This window comes from Gavialis gangeticus, unplaced genomic scaffold (assembly GCF_001723915.1).
Source record: "Gavialis gangeticus isolate Ggan-Ray unplaced genomic scaffold, GavGan_comp1, whole genome shotgun sequence".
Taxonomy (NCBI): domain Eukaryota; kingdom Metazoa; phylum Chordata; order Crocodylia; family Gavialidae; genus Gavialis; species Gavialis gangeticus.
The window spans coordinates 36,202,873-36,222,699 of NW_017728996.1; the positions used below are offsets into that span (position 1 = coordinate 36,202,873).

Here is a 19,827-nt window from a genome sequence, read left to right on the forward strand (position 1 = left end):
CCACCCCATGGCCAGCACTCCCTGCTGCAGCCGCTCGCAGCACGTGGGGCTGTCCAGAACAGGCACAGGCAGCCCTAGGCAGGCTGCGAGCAGCTGCAGCATGGGGTGCCAGCCACGGGGCGGGCGAGGGGCCACTTTTCCCTGGGCTCCTTTCCTGCCCAGGGCCCTCCCCTCTCCTCCCCCCCACCTTACCTGAGGTTCTGGTGCCGCCAGGGCAGCCATGCGGTCTCAGGCCAGAAGCCCCTGCTGGGGCTTCCAGTTGCGGGGGTGGGACAAGGCAGGCCCTGCTGCTGTGGGAGCCCGCTGGGCTTCCCCTGAGTCCTACTGCCCTTGGTTCCTGTCATTTTTGATAGGAACCAAAGGCAGATAAATATTAATTTTCTAAATTTTTTAGAGGCCCCACGGGTCTGATAAAATGGCCTTGTGGGCCAGATGTGGCCCGCAGGCCATATTTTTCCCACCCCTGATCTAAAAGTACATCTCTCTTATAGTACTGACATTATTCTTTCATCATTTTATTCAGCCGATTTGTCGAAACCCTGCTTAGGTGTGTGAAAGTAGCCAGTACTGTAGCAGAATAACACTAAGGAAAATAAGAAGAAATACTTTTTCTGTCATATTGTGCTTATAACTGGTTGATCTTAAAGTGGAAAGATGTATCACTATCCCCACTTCACAGATGAGAAAAGAGAGGCATACAGAGATCACAGAAATCACAGAAAATTAGGGACGTCCCTGTGGAATCTGGCTAGGGACAGAATCCTTGGATTTAAGTTGCAGGGTAAAAACAGGTTATTGGTCTGTTATTTTCCTACAGAATCATAGCCAATTAGAATTGGAAGGGACCTCAGGAGATCATTTAGTCCAACCTCCTGCTCAAAGCAGCACCATCCCCAACAGATCATCCCAGCCAAAGCTTTGTTTTTGTCTAACCAGGTCTTGAAAACCTCCAAGGATGGAGAATCCACCACCTCTCTGGGTAACCTGTTCCAGTGTGTTACTACCCTCCTGGTGAGAAAATTCTTTCTAATATCTAACTCTAAATTTCCCTTGCTGCAACCTGAGACCATTGTTCCTTGTTTTTGTCATCTGCCACCAACTGAGAACAGTCCAGCTCCATCCTCTTTTGAACAATCCTTAAGGTAGTTGAACACTACTACTAAATCCCCACTCGGATTTCTCTTCTTCAGACTAAATAAGGCCAGTTTCCTCAGCCTGTCATCATAAGTTATGTCCCCCAGCCCCCTCACCATTTTTGCTGCCCACTGCTGGACTCTCTCCAATTTGTCCACATCCTTTTTGCAGTGGGGGGCCCAAAACTGTAGTGGGGGGCTTCTCTTGTGCCATATGCTTTCATTATTTTATTCAAAGGTAAATTAAGCCAAAATTTTAGTTCCAGTGCTGTTTTAACTTACATCTATACGTACTAAAACAGTGTTTTATTTATGATATGTATTAGTTTGCTTCATAACACAGATCAAAAAAATCTCTATCCAAGTCTGTAGATGACTTTACATTGAAACACTACTCAAACTGCTTACAGTAGAAGAACTGAACCAAATGCTGCTTTTCACCACCAATGCAGAAAATAATCCTAGATGAAATCAAACTCTGAATAAAAATATGCCCATAAATTATCAAAGCAAACCATTACTGAGCTCTTCCTCCTCATAGACCTGATTTAACAGGTAGAACTCAGTTAAAACAGACAGATCATGAATTATATCTTAATCAGCTAAAGCTCCCTTTGCTCAGGGAAATAACTGAGCTCTTCTGCTTTAGCAAGCAATACCATCAATCATTTGGAACAAAATACTAACAAGGCTAGTTTGTGTATGACACTTTTGTTCTGATGGGCAAGCCTTTGAAGTTTTCTCTGGTCCTGAAGAGCACATTATAATTGATCATAAACACACACAGTTCCTTTATGTCACCTACAATCAACTACTACCTATTTTAAAAACTTTTTCCTACATTGCCATCCATGTTTTTTAATCAAAGCTATAAATAGTCCAACAGCATCTGGTTAGAGGCAGCCGAAGGAAAGTTCTACCCCCTTATAGCTCTCCTATGGTTTCATGCTATTCATGTATCAACCATTTCCATTTACCGAAGTCCACTCTGTCCGAATTTGCCATTCACTGCAAATCTTCAGCTGGCAAGTGCTAGTTGTTTCTGGCTTTTCCAGGTGATGGCAGCGGAACAGCTGAACTGTCAGAGTCCGGTTGGCATATATTTGTCGACACAAGACTTGTCGGTGCTGCATACCAAGACCACATGTTTTACTGCATTCAGACCATTCTCCTATATCCCAGCTAATTAAGAGAGGAAAGAGAAAAACAAAATAACTATTCAATGTGAATACAGATGTTCCCATGCTGCAGAAATTAATCTCGTCACAATTCTGATGATAGACACTGAGATGGAAAAGAGCCTTAAAATATCATTTAAACTTCTGAATATTTCTAAATGCTGAAATAAAGAATATGGTAGCATTAGACTGATGTTGTAGCCTTGATGGTCCATGAATTATGTGAAAGGCATACTTTATAAATAAATGTAGACAAGCTTTCAAATGAAAGGCATTCTTCATTCTTGCATTTGATAGCATCTAACTTTATTCCAACCATTCAGTTGGTCCAATAAAAAAATAACACCCCAAGTAAATCCTTGAAATATTGAAAATAATATCCTTTAATCTTAAAATAAAGAATATTTATTCTTTATGTATGTAAACATTACATATTTTAAAAGGTGTCTATTTCAAGGGATAGTACCATTAAATCTTTTTAAGAGATATTGAATTGGTTCCAAAGTGCTAAATTATTTAGCGATATGCATTATTAATGGGGGTGCATGATAGATTTTTGGGGCCAATACTGATGGCTGATTTTTTATGAGCCGTTTTGGCCGATACCAATCTGATTGCAAATATACAGCCAAGCAGCATGGAGAACAGCATATGGCTGGTAAGTCTACTGTGGTGGAAGGGGGGGAAAGGGCTGTGGGGGGGAGGGGCAGATGGAGGCCCCTGTGGTGAGGGAGGGAGTGGGAGTGGGCCTGGGACTGGGGCAGGGGTTGCCTAGCTAGGGAAGGGCAAGTAACAGGATGGAGCCATGAGTGGATTATCAGGGAGTGCAGGGGGAAGGGGGGTGGGCTGTGGCTCCTGCCACTGTATGCACCCCAGGAGGACATGGGGGGGTGTGCCACCAGATCTGCAAGTGGAGCCAGGGCGGGCTGCAACTACAGACTAGGGCCAGGGCTGTGCCAGGCTTTTCCCAGTAGGGGGGGCTGGGCTGGGCTGTGCTTGAGGTAGGCAGTGGTGGTGCTGGGAGGGGAGCTACAGGGGGTGGTTGCACCCACCCCAAAACTTGCCATAGCTCCCCAAGCCCTCCCTCCCAGCACCACTGCTACCAGGTCTGAGCACAGCCCAGCCCAGCCCCCCAGCCAGGAAGAGCCCAGCACAGCCCTGGCCCCAGCTCGCAGCTGCAGCCCACCTTGGCTCCATGCACAGATCCAGGGGAACACGCCACCCCATGCCCTCCTGGGGAGCGCACAGCAGTGTGAGCCACCATCCCCCCCGATGAGCCACTCGTGGCTCCATCCCATGCCCTGCCCCACCCTGGCTGGGCAACCCCAGCCCCACACCCACTCGCACCCTCACTGCAGGGGCCTCGATCTGCCCCTCCCCCCCACCACAACAGACTTACTAGGCAGATACTGCTCTCCACACTACTTGGTTATGCTCCTCACCACATGCATGCTGCACTATGGCTGTGTGCATGCATGAAGCATTTATCAGCCACATCAGCCAAAAAAGCCAACTGCCGATACTGTCAATTTTCCTTTTATCAGTGCCAATCCAATATGGGTTCGATGTATTGGTGCACCTCTAGTAGTTAATAGCATCTCCAAAAATTTACAAAAGGAAAATTTCTCTCTGTATAAAAGGTAAAGTCTCTAACAAGGATCTTATGCACTTGTTTTAAAAATAACACAAGGAAGGTGCTAGAAAGAGAGAATGGTAAAGGGGTCACCTAAATAGATGTTAATTTACATAAAAAATGAAACCATATATCATGAAAAATGAATAAAGGCATTTAATTGTCTAGACAGAAAGACTACATTATATGTTGTACTCATTTCAATGGAGATTTCATTTTATTTGTTCACACAAATATTCCATATATTTTATCTAAAAATTAACACACATAGTTTCTATTTTCAGTTTCAGTTTCATGCTCAGAAGCTTTCACAAATACGGGAGGTGCATGCATAGTTAACACAAAGGCTGTTCACATTGTGAAGGCAGATATCTGCATTATTTTTATGACTCTTACATTTACCCCAGTTTATTTGCTTGATATCATTCTGACTACACAGCGTTATAGTAAAAGGATTTGTTAGAAAAAAAAAGAAGCAGGAAATAACAAAAATAGTTAAAAGTGAGCACTGGGCAAAGGAAAATACTTTGTTTCCTTTTGGAACTGCTCTGCCTTGCCTCTTAGCTATGTCTTGGACCTTTGGCAGAAAGCATGCCCCAGCCACTTGCTTCTGCTCAGTGCATAATGAATCCTGGGAATGAGGCAACGCAGCTGCCTTAGGACATTATGCCAATGAGCATGCCAAGGCAGACAGACTACCAGCAGCCTGTGCCTGTGCTCAGGGCCCCTCTAAGCTACACTGCTAAGCTACATGGCACAGAGGAGGTGTAGACAATCTAGTCCTTCCTTGGGAAGTACCTATTTGCCTGGCTCCAGCCAGGTAATGGGCATGTTCTTCCTGAGAAGAAGCTTTGGTTCAAAAAGATGCTAGGCCTTTAAGAGTCCTCGCCTGGAATAGAGAGCAGTTGCTCAGAAGTGGTGAAAACACACAGAGGAAGATTCACTGAGAGAGGTTAAAAATGCATCAGGTCTAGTGGGTCAGATAAAGAGGCTCTATGGGATATGCCTAAGGCAGCTAGGCTTGCCTAGAAGTGACAAGCTTTAAGCTGGGCCTAGCCAGCCTGACTTTTCTTTTTAAGTTTAAAAACTTTTCCCAGCTTGTTCTGCAACTTTGGGTGAAGAGACAATACATAGGTATGGAAAAAGCTGTCACCCTAACCACTCCCAGGCCAAGGAATTACCTTGAGGCTATCAAATAGAAATGGGCCCATTACCAGACTTGGAAACAGGGGGCTATATCCAGGGATCCAATATAAAAGTGGTAGAAAGTGCAGGACTCCACCTGGAGGAAGATGAAGGCTGAGAAAACATTCAACTAACAGGAGAGATCACAGGTGCAGTTTGCCCTTGAACTGTCATGCCAGTGCAGAAGTGGCTGCATTAAAACTAGGCAGTGGTTGCCAATCTCTCCTTAGTGCCTTATCCCAAATGGCATGACTACTGCTACGGGAAAACTACTGTGTGCACTGCCATTTCCTCTGAAAGGAATAAAAACCACTAGCTAAAGAAACTGTCAACTGTACTTCCCTGATCTTAGTGCCAAGTACTTGAGTTATTTAGCCTAGTTTCCTACTTAAAACAGCCTCTTTCATGTGCAAAGCCTCAGTGACATTGCTTCCTGTATTACTCTATAATTTGTGGCATAATCTTACAAGGCTGGACATGGGAAGGTGTTGCAGGCTGTTTCTTCTGGAGTAGGCTTGGTGCTGGTGTCGCAGTAACTCTCAGACACCTCTTCATGAGTGATTCTGTTGACACAGCGGAAGATTGGGTATTGTGACCCTGAAATGGTGAAAAAAACAAAAAGCAATAGTAGGCAGTGCAGGTAAAAAGAACACACAGCACACACATGACTGAGCTACAGAAACTAGGATCTGGTGCAAGAAAACAAAAGCACAAAGCTGCAAAAGGCAATGGAAAACAATCAAGATTAGTAATTTATTCCCTGTATATAAACATAAATCTGAATGCTACAGCAACACACTGACTGGAGCTGCCAGCAGTCACATAACACAGGACAGCACTGGAGGAAAGACTAAGTAAAGACACCCTTGAACTGTGTATGGTGAGAACCATGCATAGTGTGGACCTGCAGGTCATTCAGAAGTGGCAGATAAATAGTCTGAACACAAGACTGCAAGCACAAACTCCTTGGGTAGCCCCTGATTCAGGCTCCTTTTAAGTTCTTGTTCAAGCAACTTGCTCCCCTGGCTTCAAGGCTGTTGTCAGTAAAGTGATATGTTACCTGCTTCACTGTGGTTTGGGACAGTTTGATGAGTGATGTAAAGTACTGGAATTGGTGATACTATTACCTCTTTCCTTATATAATACCCAGCCTTCATATAAGTTCTGTATTATGCAGAAAGATATGCAGCACTCCCCTTGATCCACCCACTCCTTCCCCCCACCCTGATTTACTTCGATCAGTCTCCTAGGACCAGTAGACACCAGCAAAACCAGCCCCAGGAGTGGTTTGTGGGATCAGGGGCAGTTCAGCAGCAATGGGAAGGGGGTGGGGGGAGAAGCAGGGTCTGGTGGGATTGGAGAGCCTCTCCAATCCTGCCAACCTCCCCCCCACCAATCCCTCCAAGGCTCCCATGGACTCTGCTAGCTCCCATGATCCTCCAAACCTCTCTGTGGACTCTGCTTGCCCCCCTATATCCCCAACCCCCCATAGATTCTGCTAGCCCTTCAACCTCCCTAAGCCCCCCTCAGACCCTGCTAGCTCCCCAATCACCTCCAACATCACTTCCAGCCCCATCCAAACCACCCCTCTCCCATTCTTACCTTAGATTAGGCTACTGGCACCTACCTAATTAGTAATTACTGAGTTGGGGGGGTGGCATTTTTAACCCAATCTAACCCCCTGAACTTCTATCTGTAATATTTGTATGAATCCCCCAATTAGGGTTTGAGCCCTTTCCCCCAAAACCAACAGAAGATTTGCTATTTTTCCTCCCGAGAAGAGCATTGCTGGATCTTTGTTTCTGATTGGAACTAGTGAAAAACTACAGGAACCCATATTAAGTTTCTGTGCTTGAGAATATAAGGAACTACAGTATGCAACTTCAATAAAAGAGACCTGAGTGTCTGCCAGAGGGAGCTAACATAGGAAACAAGTGGTTTTAGGCTGCTACAGAAGTCTGCTGGCTATCGAAAACTGCACTTCATTCACCCCACTGTAGCTGGCAGTAGTATTTGATGCAAGCTGCTACTTGGTCTCTCAAAGGCAAAGTCCATGTCAGTGTCTCCAAAAAAAGTGCACCAAAAAGATTTCCATCCTTGGGTCAAAGTAAAGCAAGGCATTGGCAACCTGCAGGAAATATCTGAGAAAGCGGCTCATAGGATATTAATACTGCAGCTTCCTCCCTCCAGAAAATATGCCTATCTTTACAGAGCAGTGTAGAGTGCTAAATGAATAGCTCACAGGAAAAGGCAAAAGCTATCACATGACTAGAAGCCGACAAAGTCTTTCCACCATAATTTGATGACAAAATGCAGCAGTGTGTTTTGGTTTTTTGGTGTTTGCAGTAGAGAGAAGTACAAGAAAGCTTACTATAATACTGACACCTTGCACATCTTAGCTGACACTGGTTAAGCCTATTGGGCTAAGAGTCCATTCATACTCTGACTTGCATGACTGCTGACATCACAAACCCTGTCACTGGGTGGAATGCTCAGTTCGCTTCAACTCTCTTATCATCTAATTAACCCCTTGGAATATGCAGTCTTAGTCTATCCCCTGTTATTGACTATAACCCACCTTCCTACTTTCTCTGTGGTTTTACTGGCAACTTTTTATAATTCCTTTAATCATGTTAATAGTTTTTTGCAAGCTCCTGATCTCATCCTACATTTGTAAAAAATCCTGCTTTTCTTCATCCAAGCAATGGGATAATTATGTGTGCATTTGTGAGACAAAGGGAGAGAGAGAAACAAGTAAATTAAGACAGCCGTTTGATTTAATTGACGTTGTATTGAAGTTCTGGAATAGCTTTAACTCATGCCTATGATTTTAAATATAATAAGGCAGTTCTGATTAATGTTAAATTTGGGCTGACGTAGAGAAACAGAGCATTTTAAAATTAAAAATTAAAAGCTAAAATTTCTGCCAAAGTTAAATGTATTCAACAGTATATTTATTCAAGAGTGTTGCATCCCATATTCCAGTTTACAGTAATACTGCACAGAGTGCCATTTTTGTTATCCCAATCCTAACAGAAAGTAAGTAATTTAGCAATCAGCATTGTTCTATATTCATTAGCCTTTTTTTATGAATTGGCTTCTTAACAAAGAAATGAGCAAGCTATTTTCTATGGCATCATGGTCACTAAATTATATATTTGGAACTGGCTCTGTAATGTGTTCCATTTACATCTAAGCCAAGGCCTAGATTATGGTTTTAATAGTAATAGCCTGCACTTGCATAGCTCTCTCCCCAGTACAGCCTCCATCAGGCATCTCTCATTTTCTGTGGTTCCTTTCCTTATCAGCCAACATTACTTTAGAAATACCTCAGTGCCCTCTTGGAGAGGCTAGGAGTAGCTATATGGCCTTCAGACCAAGAAATCCACTTCCTCAGCCAGTTCAGCTTTATACCTCCACCTTGGTATAAGAACTGTTGGACATGCCCCCTTCCTCCCCTCCCCACAAAATCAAAGCTTAGTCAAAAGCATTTAAAATATACAGTTTTCCAGCCAAACTGACAACTGTGTTGCCCTTTTCCCCATCTGCCACTAAACGTAACAGGAATGCAGCTTAAGAATTTTTCTTCTTTATATTTTTCATTTTGCCTCTGACTTTCCAAAATTGAAGGCATTTTGAAAACTTAAGAGTACCAAGAAGAAATGAATAAATTCAGAAAAAGAACTTGGCCTCCTATGTATTTTTGCAGTTATAGACAAAAAGAAGAAGAAAAGGCAAAACTAAAAAAATCCTGAAATTTCATAAATTAAAAAAAAAAAGGAGGTAGTTTGATTGCATCGTTTTAATGGTGCCGGTGTTTGCATGTGTTGGTGGCGTACTGCGTACTAATTCCAGCTGCTGTAGAAAATTCGGTGTTGTACTGCACCTTAAACAACTTTGGGTGCAGCAAACTAAAACTCTTTTGAGGAGCCGTGAAGCGAAGCACCGGGCTCCATGCAGCTCCACGGCTCTGAAGGAAGCTCTGCAGGGAGCCTGGCAGCAGCCCAGGAAAACAGTCTCCATTCAAGAAAAGCGGCAAGCCTTATTCCCACCCCCGCCGCCCCCTTCAGTGCCTCCCTGCCTGCCTGAGCTGTGCAGGGGCCCGGGGCTTCCCTCTGCGACTGTGGTACCCCCCGGGACCACCCAAGCCAGGTGCCTGCAGGAGGGTGCTGTCTGGGGGGGCTGCCACTGCTGCGGAGGGAAGCACCAACCTCCCCCGCTTCCCCCCGCAGCACAGGGACCACTCCGCCCACCAGCAGCTTGCCCTCCTCTCCCCGCTGGACAGGCAGGTAAATCATCGGGGTGCGCACACGTCATGGGAGTTTAATCAGCCCTAAATTGAAGCGGCGTTTTTTAAAACTCACTGCTTCAATTTAGGGCCCCATTTCATCTACACACACTCCCAAATGCTACCTGGGGTAAAGCTGGCTAGAACATTGTGCTGGCCAGAACATTGTGCTGGCCATATCACCTCCTTATGTCAAGGTTAAAGAAACAAAGGTACCCTGTCTCCTCAGCCTCAGTGATCTGTAAACAGGACACCTTTACTTTTAGTTAGCCATACAAACACTCCAGGCTTAGATTTTGTACACGGTATTCATGCTATCATCAAACTATAGTATACTGCTCTCAAAATTATGATTTCTCCAAACAAATTTTTTTAGACTCTGGAACACAAGGGTTAAGGTACCCTCAGAGCTCAGGGAAGGTGGGATTTGACATTCCCATATTCTCTACTTTTCTGGAGGATTTCTCAGCTCTTTGACATACTAAAAGCCTCCCTGCGACACTCAAAACTTCCTGTCATACTCCATGATATACTAAAAGCTCTCATATGGATGATTTTTCACTAACTGCAAGATCTTTAAAGATACAGCAAAAAGGAATGGTGCAAACTTTCCCCTCGTAATCAAAATGTCCAGCTTTTCTTCTGCAACAGCTGAAAGAAACAACTCTTACTGATGTGTGCAGCTGCATTTTCATGCAGTCTTATCCAAGTTGAATACTCAAGCGTACAATTTTTTTGCACAGAAACTTCAGCTTCCCTCTCTTGAAAATATGATGGTCCAAAGCTGCAGCTGGTGAGCGTCACTGATTGCTAAGGAGGTGAGTCTGTGCACACCACCTGAGAATTCTGCTATATGCACTAGTGTTACAGTCAACTCTAAGAGCCAACCAAAATAATTTTGGTTTACTTTTCCTCCTCTCTTCCCACAAATAGTCAGACTTGCAGTAATTCTTTCTTTTATGGGCTTTAATTTTCGTACTATAACACTTCTCCAGTAATATCCCAAAGCAGGACAGGTTTCCCAGTACACTGTCCAGGACCAGAAGGAAATAATAAAAAAGGGAACTTCAATATAGTATAATTTGCTGTCAGAAATATAATTAGAATTCATTATTGCAACAATGTGCCTAAGGATCAGGATACTATATATGCATTAAGCTTTCATGTGCTAGCTCAGTTTCATATCTGGGAACAAAAAGAGAAAATTAAACTAAAATTTCCCCCAAAGGAAATAAATGTGCAGAGCAGTTGCAGCTCTCCAACAGCTCAGTGTTCCCTAATTTAGCCAAATACCTTATCAAACCCTTTACATCACCATTCTTAGCTACTTTCCTGAAGAAAATGCTGCCAGCTGCAAAGAGTATATTACCTTTCCTTTAAGTGAAAATTTAAAATTTCAATTATTCTATTTCAGAAGCACCACATATTTGCCAGATATCTCTAGCAGCGTTACACATTGTAGGTAATCATATGTTGGTCTGTTTAGGTTTTTAAAAGAAATTGTTTTATTAGGTCTCCAAACTCCTGATAGCCCCATATGGCCCAGGACCCAGCTCTTTGGCAGGGGCCTCATTTCATGGATCATCTGGGAAGCATATGCTGTTGATACTGGGGTTTGGAATATATTTTATTTTGCTAAATTTTAATATCTAGTGTTATACTGTATTCTTCATAAGGACAGAATTTGCAAAACTCGCATTGTGATGTTTTTAATAATTTTTTTTAGTTCCAAATAGGAATAAGGTGCAAAGATGCTACAGTGAGAAGTGCTATAAACAACTATATAAATAAATAAATAAATAAATAATGTAGATATCTCCAGGACCAACACACATTGCTTGTCACCTTCTACTGAAGTATTTGAGCCTTCCTTTCTTGTTCAGAAAGACCTCGCCTTTGAGGTTGATCAAAAACATCAGACTTCTGATTTTGCTACCGTTTAGAAGGACGACATACTATGCTTAAAATAGTTTTGCCTCCTCACCCAAAGGGACATTAATTGTTGAGTATTCAAAATACTTCTAATTCACATAATTTATGCTTTAAGGACATCGAACTCTCAGAGGGAACTCTGAGATATAGTTGTCTGAGGGGCTGCTACTAATAAAAAGTGAAAGCCCTACAAAAATAGGAAGATATCAATGTGGGTTAAAAAGTAAGTGGGGAATTTAAGTAGAAAGGGGGAAAAGATAACAAGGAATACTGGGGAAAGCAGAAGTGGTTTCTACCTTAGAGAGAGGTAGCTTGAAAGACAACTTCTCATCCTCAGCCTTAAAAGCCTGGAATATCTCTTTCAGCAACAGATGCCGTTCCCCCCTGCACCTTACGTCCACAGTGCTCTACTTCTTTTCACTTGAGTGTTATTTTTATTGACATATATTTGAACCAACTTTATGTTGCAGATTTTTCTGCTTTTCACCTGTGAGAAACAATAGAGACCAATGTGTCAAGTTTATGTCTAGTATCTCCAAGGAGTTGCTGGGTTGGGTTTTCTAAACTGCTCTCTCCAGGCTGGAATCTTCCAGGGTGTAATATAACATATATTCTGCGCATGCGCTGTGAAGTACTTACCTTTCCCACATGTGGTCGTGCACTCCGTTGTTCCAGTCTGTTTCCAGTTGTAGTCTCGGTTTCGCCTTGGTGGCTGCACAGCAGGCACCTGGTTTTCTGGCTGATGAGAAGGAAATCTTTCTGGTTGAATAACTGGAAAGGTCCCTGCTGACTGTTCAGGGTTAGCGTCTGTCTCCCTTTGTAAATCCTGATCTTCCTCATTTGTACCGTCTGGCACTTCTAACTGGCCATTGAATGGCTCCCCTGGGGACAGGCAACAATAACAAATTAAAATAATGAGCATCATTTGCAAATATTATCCAAAGTGTATGGTAATTAGTAGCCATAACCGTGGTCTATAGAGTTGTCCAGCTTGGAAGTAGCTTTTATCTGCCATGAACAGATTTACTGAGTTATTTCATAAACAAAAACTGCTGCTTTTGAATAAGCCACCCAGTTCTCAGCAAGGAAACACACAAATACAACCATGAACATTCACTGCTGTTTGTAATCCAGTTATTGCACCCAATGTCAATCAAAGTTTCCCAAAGATTTTTTGCACCAGGCTCTGTAGTCTGTGTGCCTCCCAGTGTCAAAATCCAGCTGCTCCTCATTAAGAAATAGTCTATAGAAGCCATTACAAATCTGACAAGGAGAGTCACGAACATGAGAAGTGGTCCTCAATTCACTTGCCAATTTTATATTTTCCTTCAGATTTCATTACTGGTACACTTAACACATCTCTTTGCTGCAGAATTTTTAATACAAGCTGTCAAGAGGATTTTAGCTTTTGAAGCTTAGAAGTTTTGTTTGCCTAGGTTAGGAGAGAGAAAGAGAAATCGAGAAAGGTTCTTTCAAAATATCAAGGGACAGAAAAAAGTATATTGAATTTTTTTTAAAAGCAGACACAACAACTTGATATGTGATAGTAAAAGTTACAGTGTGTTTTTATCCCAAGTAAGATATTAAAGACACAATACTGGAGTGACACGTCCTGACTAAGATGTGGCCAGACATGCCTCTAAGACACAATCCTGGGGTGCTCTCTCATCTTTTGAGGTACCCTTCAGATCCAAACCCCTCCCTGCTGTCTACTGCTTGACCACTGAGAACCAGCTGAGATGTGCAAGGGGCCAACCCCATGGCATGTGGTGCCTCAGCTGTCCCAGTCTTGTCCAGGCCTCGCCAGCTCTTAGCAGAGGATTTTGCCATCTAGAAGGATCACACCCTATCTGGCCATGTGCTCAGGAAAGATGCTTCCTCTCCCCCATAAAGAAGGCTGCCTGTATGGTCAAATGTTCTACAATCAGCCTGCTTGCAGATGTGAAAACAACCCCCCCCAAATGGTGCTTTAATTTCAACTCAGCGCGCTGTGCCAAGCCCCGCACATGCCCAGAAGAGGCGCTGCATTAGTTGGACCCAGCTCGCCCAATGTCAGTAAAGATTGGGCACTTTAGTGGGGCTTTTTCGCTGCTTTTATCTAACAGCTGACTGAATCACCCCACTGAAGTATCCAATCTACACAGATGCTGCAGAATATCTAACTAACGTGCTGCTTCCTCCAGCGAAGTGCAGTTTGTTGGTTTTTTTCACATTTGTCAGCAGCCTCAGTTAACACTGACACTAGGTGGCTAAAAAGATAACAAAGAAGACTTCTTACAAAACACAAGAACAAGCAAAAGAAATCCATAACCATATGTTGAGATACAGACAGAGATAATAAAAAAAAAAGAACTATGCTCTCAACTTGCAGCACGGGAGGTTTAAGTTGGATATTAGGAAAAACTCTCTCACTAGGAGGGTGGTGAAGCGCTGGAAGATGTTACCCAGAGAGGTGGTGGAATCTCCATCCTTGGAGGTTTTTAAGGCTTGGCTTGACAAAGCACAGGCTGGAAAGGTCTGGGTGGAGATGGTCCTGCTTTGAGCAGGAGGTTGGACTAGATGACCTCCTGAGGTCCCTTCAACCCTAACTTTCTATAATTCTATAAGAAAATAACAGAACAATAACCAGCTTTTACCCTGCAACTTAAATCCAAGGATTCCAGCCCTAGCCAGCTTCCATAGATTAAAAAGAAGTTTCTCCATCTACCTCATTGCCAGACCTCCTGCAATTTCTCCTGCCAATTTGCTTTACTCAGCCTGCTCCACTCACACTCCTGGCCTATACCCTGCTCCACTCCTGGCCTATACCCTGAGAAAACTGAAGACAAACCCATGCTCTCAAGAAAGGCTTAAGTACAGTTGCTTATCTGGATATTCATGTGTGTCACCTTTTACATTTCTGAGGGGCCCACACTATGCACTATTCAACTTCTTACCCCCTCAAATATGCATATTTATCAGTGCAGAAATCTTTCCTGATCTATTAAGTCAGAGAGAATATGTGCATCCTTTCAGACATGGAGATTTGCTAATCCAATGTAGTCTCTCTTCCCCTCAAATGTTTGACTGGTCAGGTTTTAAAATGCAAATTCAAGGGAGACAATAAACAACTCAAGTCAAATGCTAACTCTTAAGTCATTACTACTCTTCAGCCATTTAGGACTGGAATCTTTCTTAGGGGTCAAAGAAATACATTGTTTACTGCTTGAAAATCTTTATCAGATTGTGCAATCCTAGCCCTATTATAACATAAACAATACAGTTTATACCAAATACTGCAAGACACATATACACAAGGATGAAAGGGTAAATAAATCTTGACGCTACCCTTATGTAGACATTACACGTGCCATATCAGTAAAACAAACTCAAGAACCCTGAAAACTTCCAGGTTCATGACCCCTGGGTTAGGGACTGACATTACACATAAATCAGTTTAAGTGATCAGAAACTGGTTTAAAGCTGTAACAGAACAGATGTTCAGTGTATATAAACCAGTTTGAAAATGGCTGCAACCAGTTTGAGATAAGCTTGGTACTAAATTCAACCAAGCTTAACTGATTTGGGTAAAACCAGTTTATGCAATGTGTATCCCACACCCCTTGCTGGTTTAAGATAAACTAGACTCCCCCAGCATCCCGGCATGCTCTCCAGGCTGGGTGGAGCTCTCTGCTCCACTGCAGAGCTGTCCCCTCCCCTCTGCTCCCTGGCTGCAGCTCTGGCAGAGACATAGCCCTCTGCCACCCCCAGGTCATGCTGGTGCCCCTTACTCCTAACCTGCAGCCCCCCATCACGGCTGGTACCCCATACTCCTGACTCACTGCCCTCCACCACCCTGGCTTCCGCCTGCCCTAACCACCTCACACCTTGCTGCTTGCTGGATAAGCATGGATCCCCCCCATCTCCCACAGCACAGACCCCAGTCACATGGTATGCTAGCTAATGCCAAGAGGTGTCTGTGTGTGCATGTCTCCAATTTCACTGGGACAGGCAGACAGAACAGTGGCCATTTAGGGCTTTTGGAGCTAATCAACAAGTCAGCTGGTAAACTGTTTAAGAAGAGTTTGAATTAATGGAGAGAGGCTTCTGTTTTGCTGATGAGGTGATAATCACTGATATCAGCCCCCTGCTGGCTTGCTGGCCTGTCAGTTTGCTGCAGACAGTATAAAGAAGCAGGGAGAGGGAGATTGCAAAGGTCTGTATGTCAACAGATGCATGCACTGCACACCGTGTTTGCTTCAGAGTGCTAATAGGGGGCTGGGTTCTGGTAACACTCCTGCCCCTTGAGCAGCCAGCAGGGAAAAGCCTGGGACCATGCAGGCACACGTCCCTAATCAGAGGTCCTGTCCAGGCCTGGCCACGGCCTCCTCAGCTCAGCACTGTGGAAGGAAAGGAGGGCTGCTCTAGCACCCCTCTGCTTCTAGCCTGAGCCACTGCAGGCATGTGCCTGAATTTCCTCAGTCCAGAGAGAATGTCTGTCTGGTTACAAACCAGTTCAACCTAACCAGGTTAGACTAACTTGCAAAGATTGAATCAATTCAGGCTCAGGCTTTCTGAATGTCTGTCCCTAACCCTGGAAACAGAAATCTAAGGCCAGGTCCTCTGCTGGTATAAAACAGAACAACTCCATTCAAGTCAATGAAGCTATATTGGTTCACAGAAACTGAATCTCTGGGGTGAAATCTTGGCCCCACCAAAGGTAATGGCAAAACTATGTTTGACTTCATTGGGAACAGTTTCACCTTTGCCCCACAACGTTACTGACTGTGCTTAATAATTTAAAATGATGAAAAATTTACCTGGTCTTCTGTGAGCAGGCAACTGAGAGCTGATGATGTTAGCTCCTGGGATGATATACTCATAGTGTATACCTGGGTTAGGTTGCTGATGTATCATCTAAAAGGAAAAATGACCAAATTAATGTTACCCCGATCAAAGCAATTACACAATTACTTCATCTATTGGTTACATCATTCATGTTTAAGATGTATTTCCGATTAAATATATTTCATCCGTGGCACAATTTTTGATCCCTTGAGAGAGGACAAAGGTTTGTTTAATGTGTGTCTCTGAAAAGTGGAAAAAACAAACAAACCCGTAATTTGTTTCTGGAAGGATGACACAAGTAAAGAAAAGATGGGTTTCTACACTTGCAAAATTGTTCTAGATTATAATGGAAATGGATATAGTTAGGTGGTTTTCTAAATCCCCTCCTGTGAGTAACTGCATGATATGGATGTGTTGGTTCAAGTACAAAATATGCAACTACAGTAGTAATGGGTACTCTTTTTTGGACACTAGGTGAGGGAGATTCATGTGACAGATGGGCCAGGAGTGAAATAACTGACCCACCCAAAGGCCACCAAATTACTGCCAGGTGTAGAGACTTGACAGATAACTAAGACAAGTTAAACAGGAAGGAAAGAAAGGAGGAGAGAAATAGGAAGAAGGAACAAGGAAGGAAAGAGGATTTACATTTCACTGCAAATCCTAGTGCCCCAAATCCAGGTAGCACTCTCTTTATATGTTCACCGGACATACCTGGGCTGGGCTGAGTATGTATAAATAGTACATGTTTGTTAATCCAACTGTGCCACCTCATAAATCAAGCTGCCTTCTTTTATAGCAGTGTAGTGCAGCACGTACCAATGTATAAGAAAACAGCTAGTAGAATAGTTTAAAATGTTTATATTTGCATAGGATTTCTAAAAGAATCATTGAAAACAAGGCTGAAATAAACATATAGCAAGTCCACACAAGCTTGGGAGACTATATGATGGACAGAAAGTTGTGCTTGCCTTCCAAACCCCTCTACATTACTTCAAATTCATTTTCAGCTAACTGGACTGAACATTTCACATACAGCAAAACTTGTTGATTAGGTCCCATGGCTTTTACAGATGAACAAAATGATTTTTCTCATGTCTTCGGGTGGGACCCACAAGTATCTCTGCTATATAAACAAAGACAAAGTTTAAAGTTTTACTTATTGCAGTACTAGGAATTTAGATGAGTGTTCCATTAAAATCAATGGGACTCCTTGAGTAAGTAAGTGCTCACTAGCCTAAGACTACCACAATAATGCCCTTTAAAGCTTTTGGCAGCCTCTGTGATTGTTTTCACTATCATAATGTTGCAGGAATTAAAGTGCTTGAATCAGAAGTTACAGACACTATCAACTGCTGATTACATTTATCTGGTCACAGTGACTTTGATACTTGCTGCTGCTCACCATGTTGCCTTTGAAGGACTTATAACTCAGCATGGGTTGCTCTGGTTGGAGCTTGACATTTCACGTTAATTAAAAATTCTTATTTTTCAAGAAAATGACAACCACAGCCTGCAGTAGTATCTACACCAGTCTTTTGGTTATGCCAGAACAAGTGTTAAAAAGAGAAAATTCATATGACTCACTAAAGCCCTTGTACCAATAGGTTTGTTTTGCAATAATGACAGCCATGATGGGATCTGCTAAATTCAGTGTTAAGCCAAATGATACCTGTTGAATGATAGGATAATACAATGCAAGCCTTCCCGTGTAAGCCGGCCCTTCCTACATGGCTTTGTTATTTTAAAATACACTTAGTGTCCATCCCTGAGAGGAGCTCAAGCCTCTCAAGTCATATGGATTTCAGTGGTGAACAAAGTGCTCCCCACCTATCAAGGGTAGGATCAGACCTGTGATCTTTGGATAATTTCAAAAATAGCTTTTCTATGGAACCCCCAGTTTTCTTATAACATTTCCAATGACAACTCATAGGGCCATATTATAATTCAATAAAGACAGTAGTTGGTAAAGCCTGTATGAAAATGCTGTCCTTGGGCAGATCTAAGATTTTGAAAAAGGTGTGTGTGGGGGGGGTACAGATGGTGTAGTGCTTCATCACATATATTACATAACATATTGTCCTCTCATTAAAAAGAAACTAAAAGCTTTACTAACAAGCCAGGGCTCTAGGGCTATCTTTTTCAGTGCAAGATTGAAACAAGACCAAAGATAGTTTCATTGGAATGTGCATTAATTTGCTATATATATTATATTTTATGTATAAGAAAACCCAATGAACTAGGCAAAAATTAACCAAAATATGTTGTTTCATTAGTCCTGTAGTCACTGGAATTAAATATACATCTCTTTTTTCAGATTCATAAAACAAAGTCTAGCCTTCTTGAGCATCTTGACAGTGCATCCAATCCTTCACTGAAAGTTATTTCCACACGTGAGTTAATTTTTACTTGAGTTGTTTCCATACCTAAGATAATATTTTTAGCTACAGTTGAAAACAGTTGGCAAGGCTGTGAAATAGGAGCTACTTTACCAGGAACAGCTAACAGAGCGCAGAGTTGCAGAAGAAAGGATAGCTTGATTAATGGAACATCAAGGCCATTAAAAAGGAGAGAGGGACTGAACACCCAGAAGGAATCAGGTAGATTATAATGAGCCATGAAGTCAACTGACTCCCTCCATGCCTGAATGCTGCTGCCATTGCCAGGCACTTGTTTTTAAACTTTGATGAAGAAAAAAATCAAATGGGGGGTGAAAATGCACCATTGCACTCCCCCTTCCCCTGCCCCCTGGATCCACCCTAGATGCTGTCATAGATTTCTTCTGAAACCTCTGTAGTTCTGATCATAATGTGCCTCAATGGCATTAACTGGAACTGCAGAACAGTTTTGTTATAAAAACTAAGATTGTTGTATTTGTGCAATTACTACTTTATCTAGGGTTACCATATTTCCAGTTTCAAAATAGATGACACCTAGGGGAGGTGGGATAGGGGGAGGGAGTATATGATTGTGGGGGGAATGATATGCCCGTGCTCTGCCCCTCACTCCCAAGCCACAGTACCCCATCCCTCAGACCATGCTGGTGCCCCCCACTCCCAAATTGCAGCCCTCCCAACCCTGCTGATACACCTCCCTCCCAGCCCCCTACCACCCGCCCTACTGGTATCCCTAACTCCTGACTCCTAGCCCCCTGCCTCTCCCAACCCTGCTGCCCCCAAGGAATTCCCCCACTCCCTTCTCATGCCTTTCCACTCTGCTGCAGCCGTACTGCTGGCAGGCACGCGTACACACACACACACACACCTCTGCCTGGGTCAGTGTGCAGACCATGTGATGCTCCAGCCTCCAATTGGCCTGCCCCCCTCCTTCAAGCAGCTCCTTGATGGGGTCAGCCAGCATGTGCCAGGAAAGCAGAGGCAGAGCAAAACCCTGGACATTTGCTGATATTTTTAAAAAAATGCCTAGATGGAGATGGGACGACCCAAAAAGAAGGCATGTCTGGAAAACCCAGATGTACAGTAACCCTACTTTATCTGTAAAGCCACACAGCTTTGAGTCTCAGTTCTTTATCTCTTTTTAAAATCTGCTATGAGTTAACTAGAGAGCTTTTGCCTATGCAGTTGGAGAGTGAAACAAAAACAATCAACTAAGAAAAAAGGACAGACACAGTTGGAATGATCATTTGCATAA

The 19,827-nt window shown here is 43.1% G+C and overlaps 1 protein-coding gene across 2 annotated transcripts in view; it reads right to left on the reverse strand.

Moving 5' to 3' along the window:
* Positions 1–19,827, reverse strand: part of THSD4 (thrombospondin type 1 domain containing 4) — an 853,555-nt gene that overhangs the window by 108,755 nt on the left and 724,973 nt on the right. For both annotated transcript variants that reach the window (XM_019504324.1, XM_019504325.1), the window contains 4 exons: positions 16,149–16,245; positions 11,989–12,231; positions 5,597–5,726; positions 2,111–2,315 (listed from right to left, as the gene is read on the reverse strand). In XM_019504324.1, coding sequence (XP_019359869.1) covers positions 2,111–2,315; positions 5,597–5,726; positions 11,989–12,231; positions 16,149–16,245 — 675 coding nt within the window. The remainder of the gene's footprint in view (positions 1–2,110; positions 2,316–5,596; positions 5,727–11,988; positions 12,232–16,148; positions 16,246–19,827) is intronic.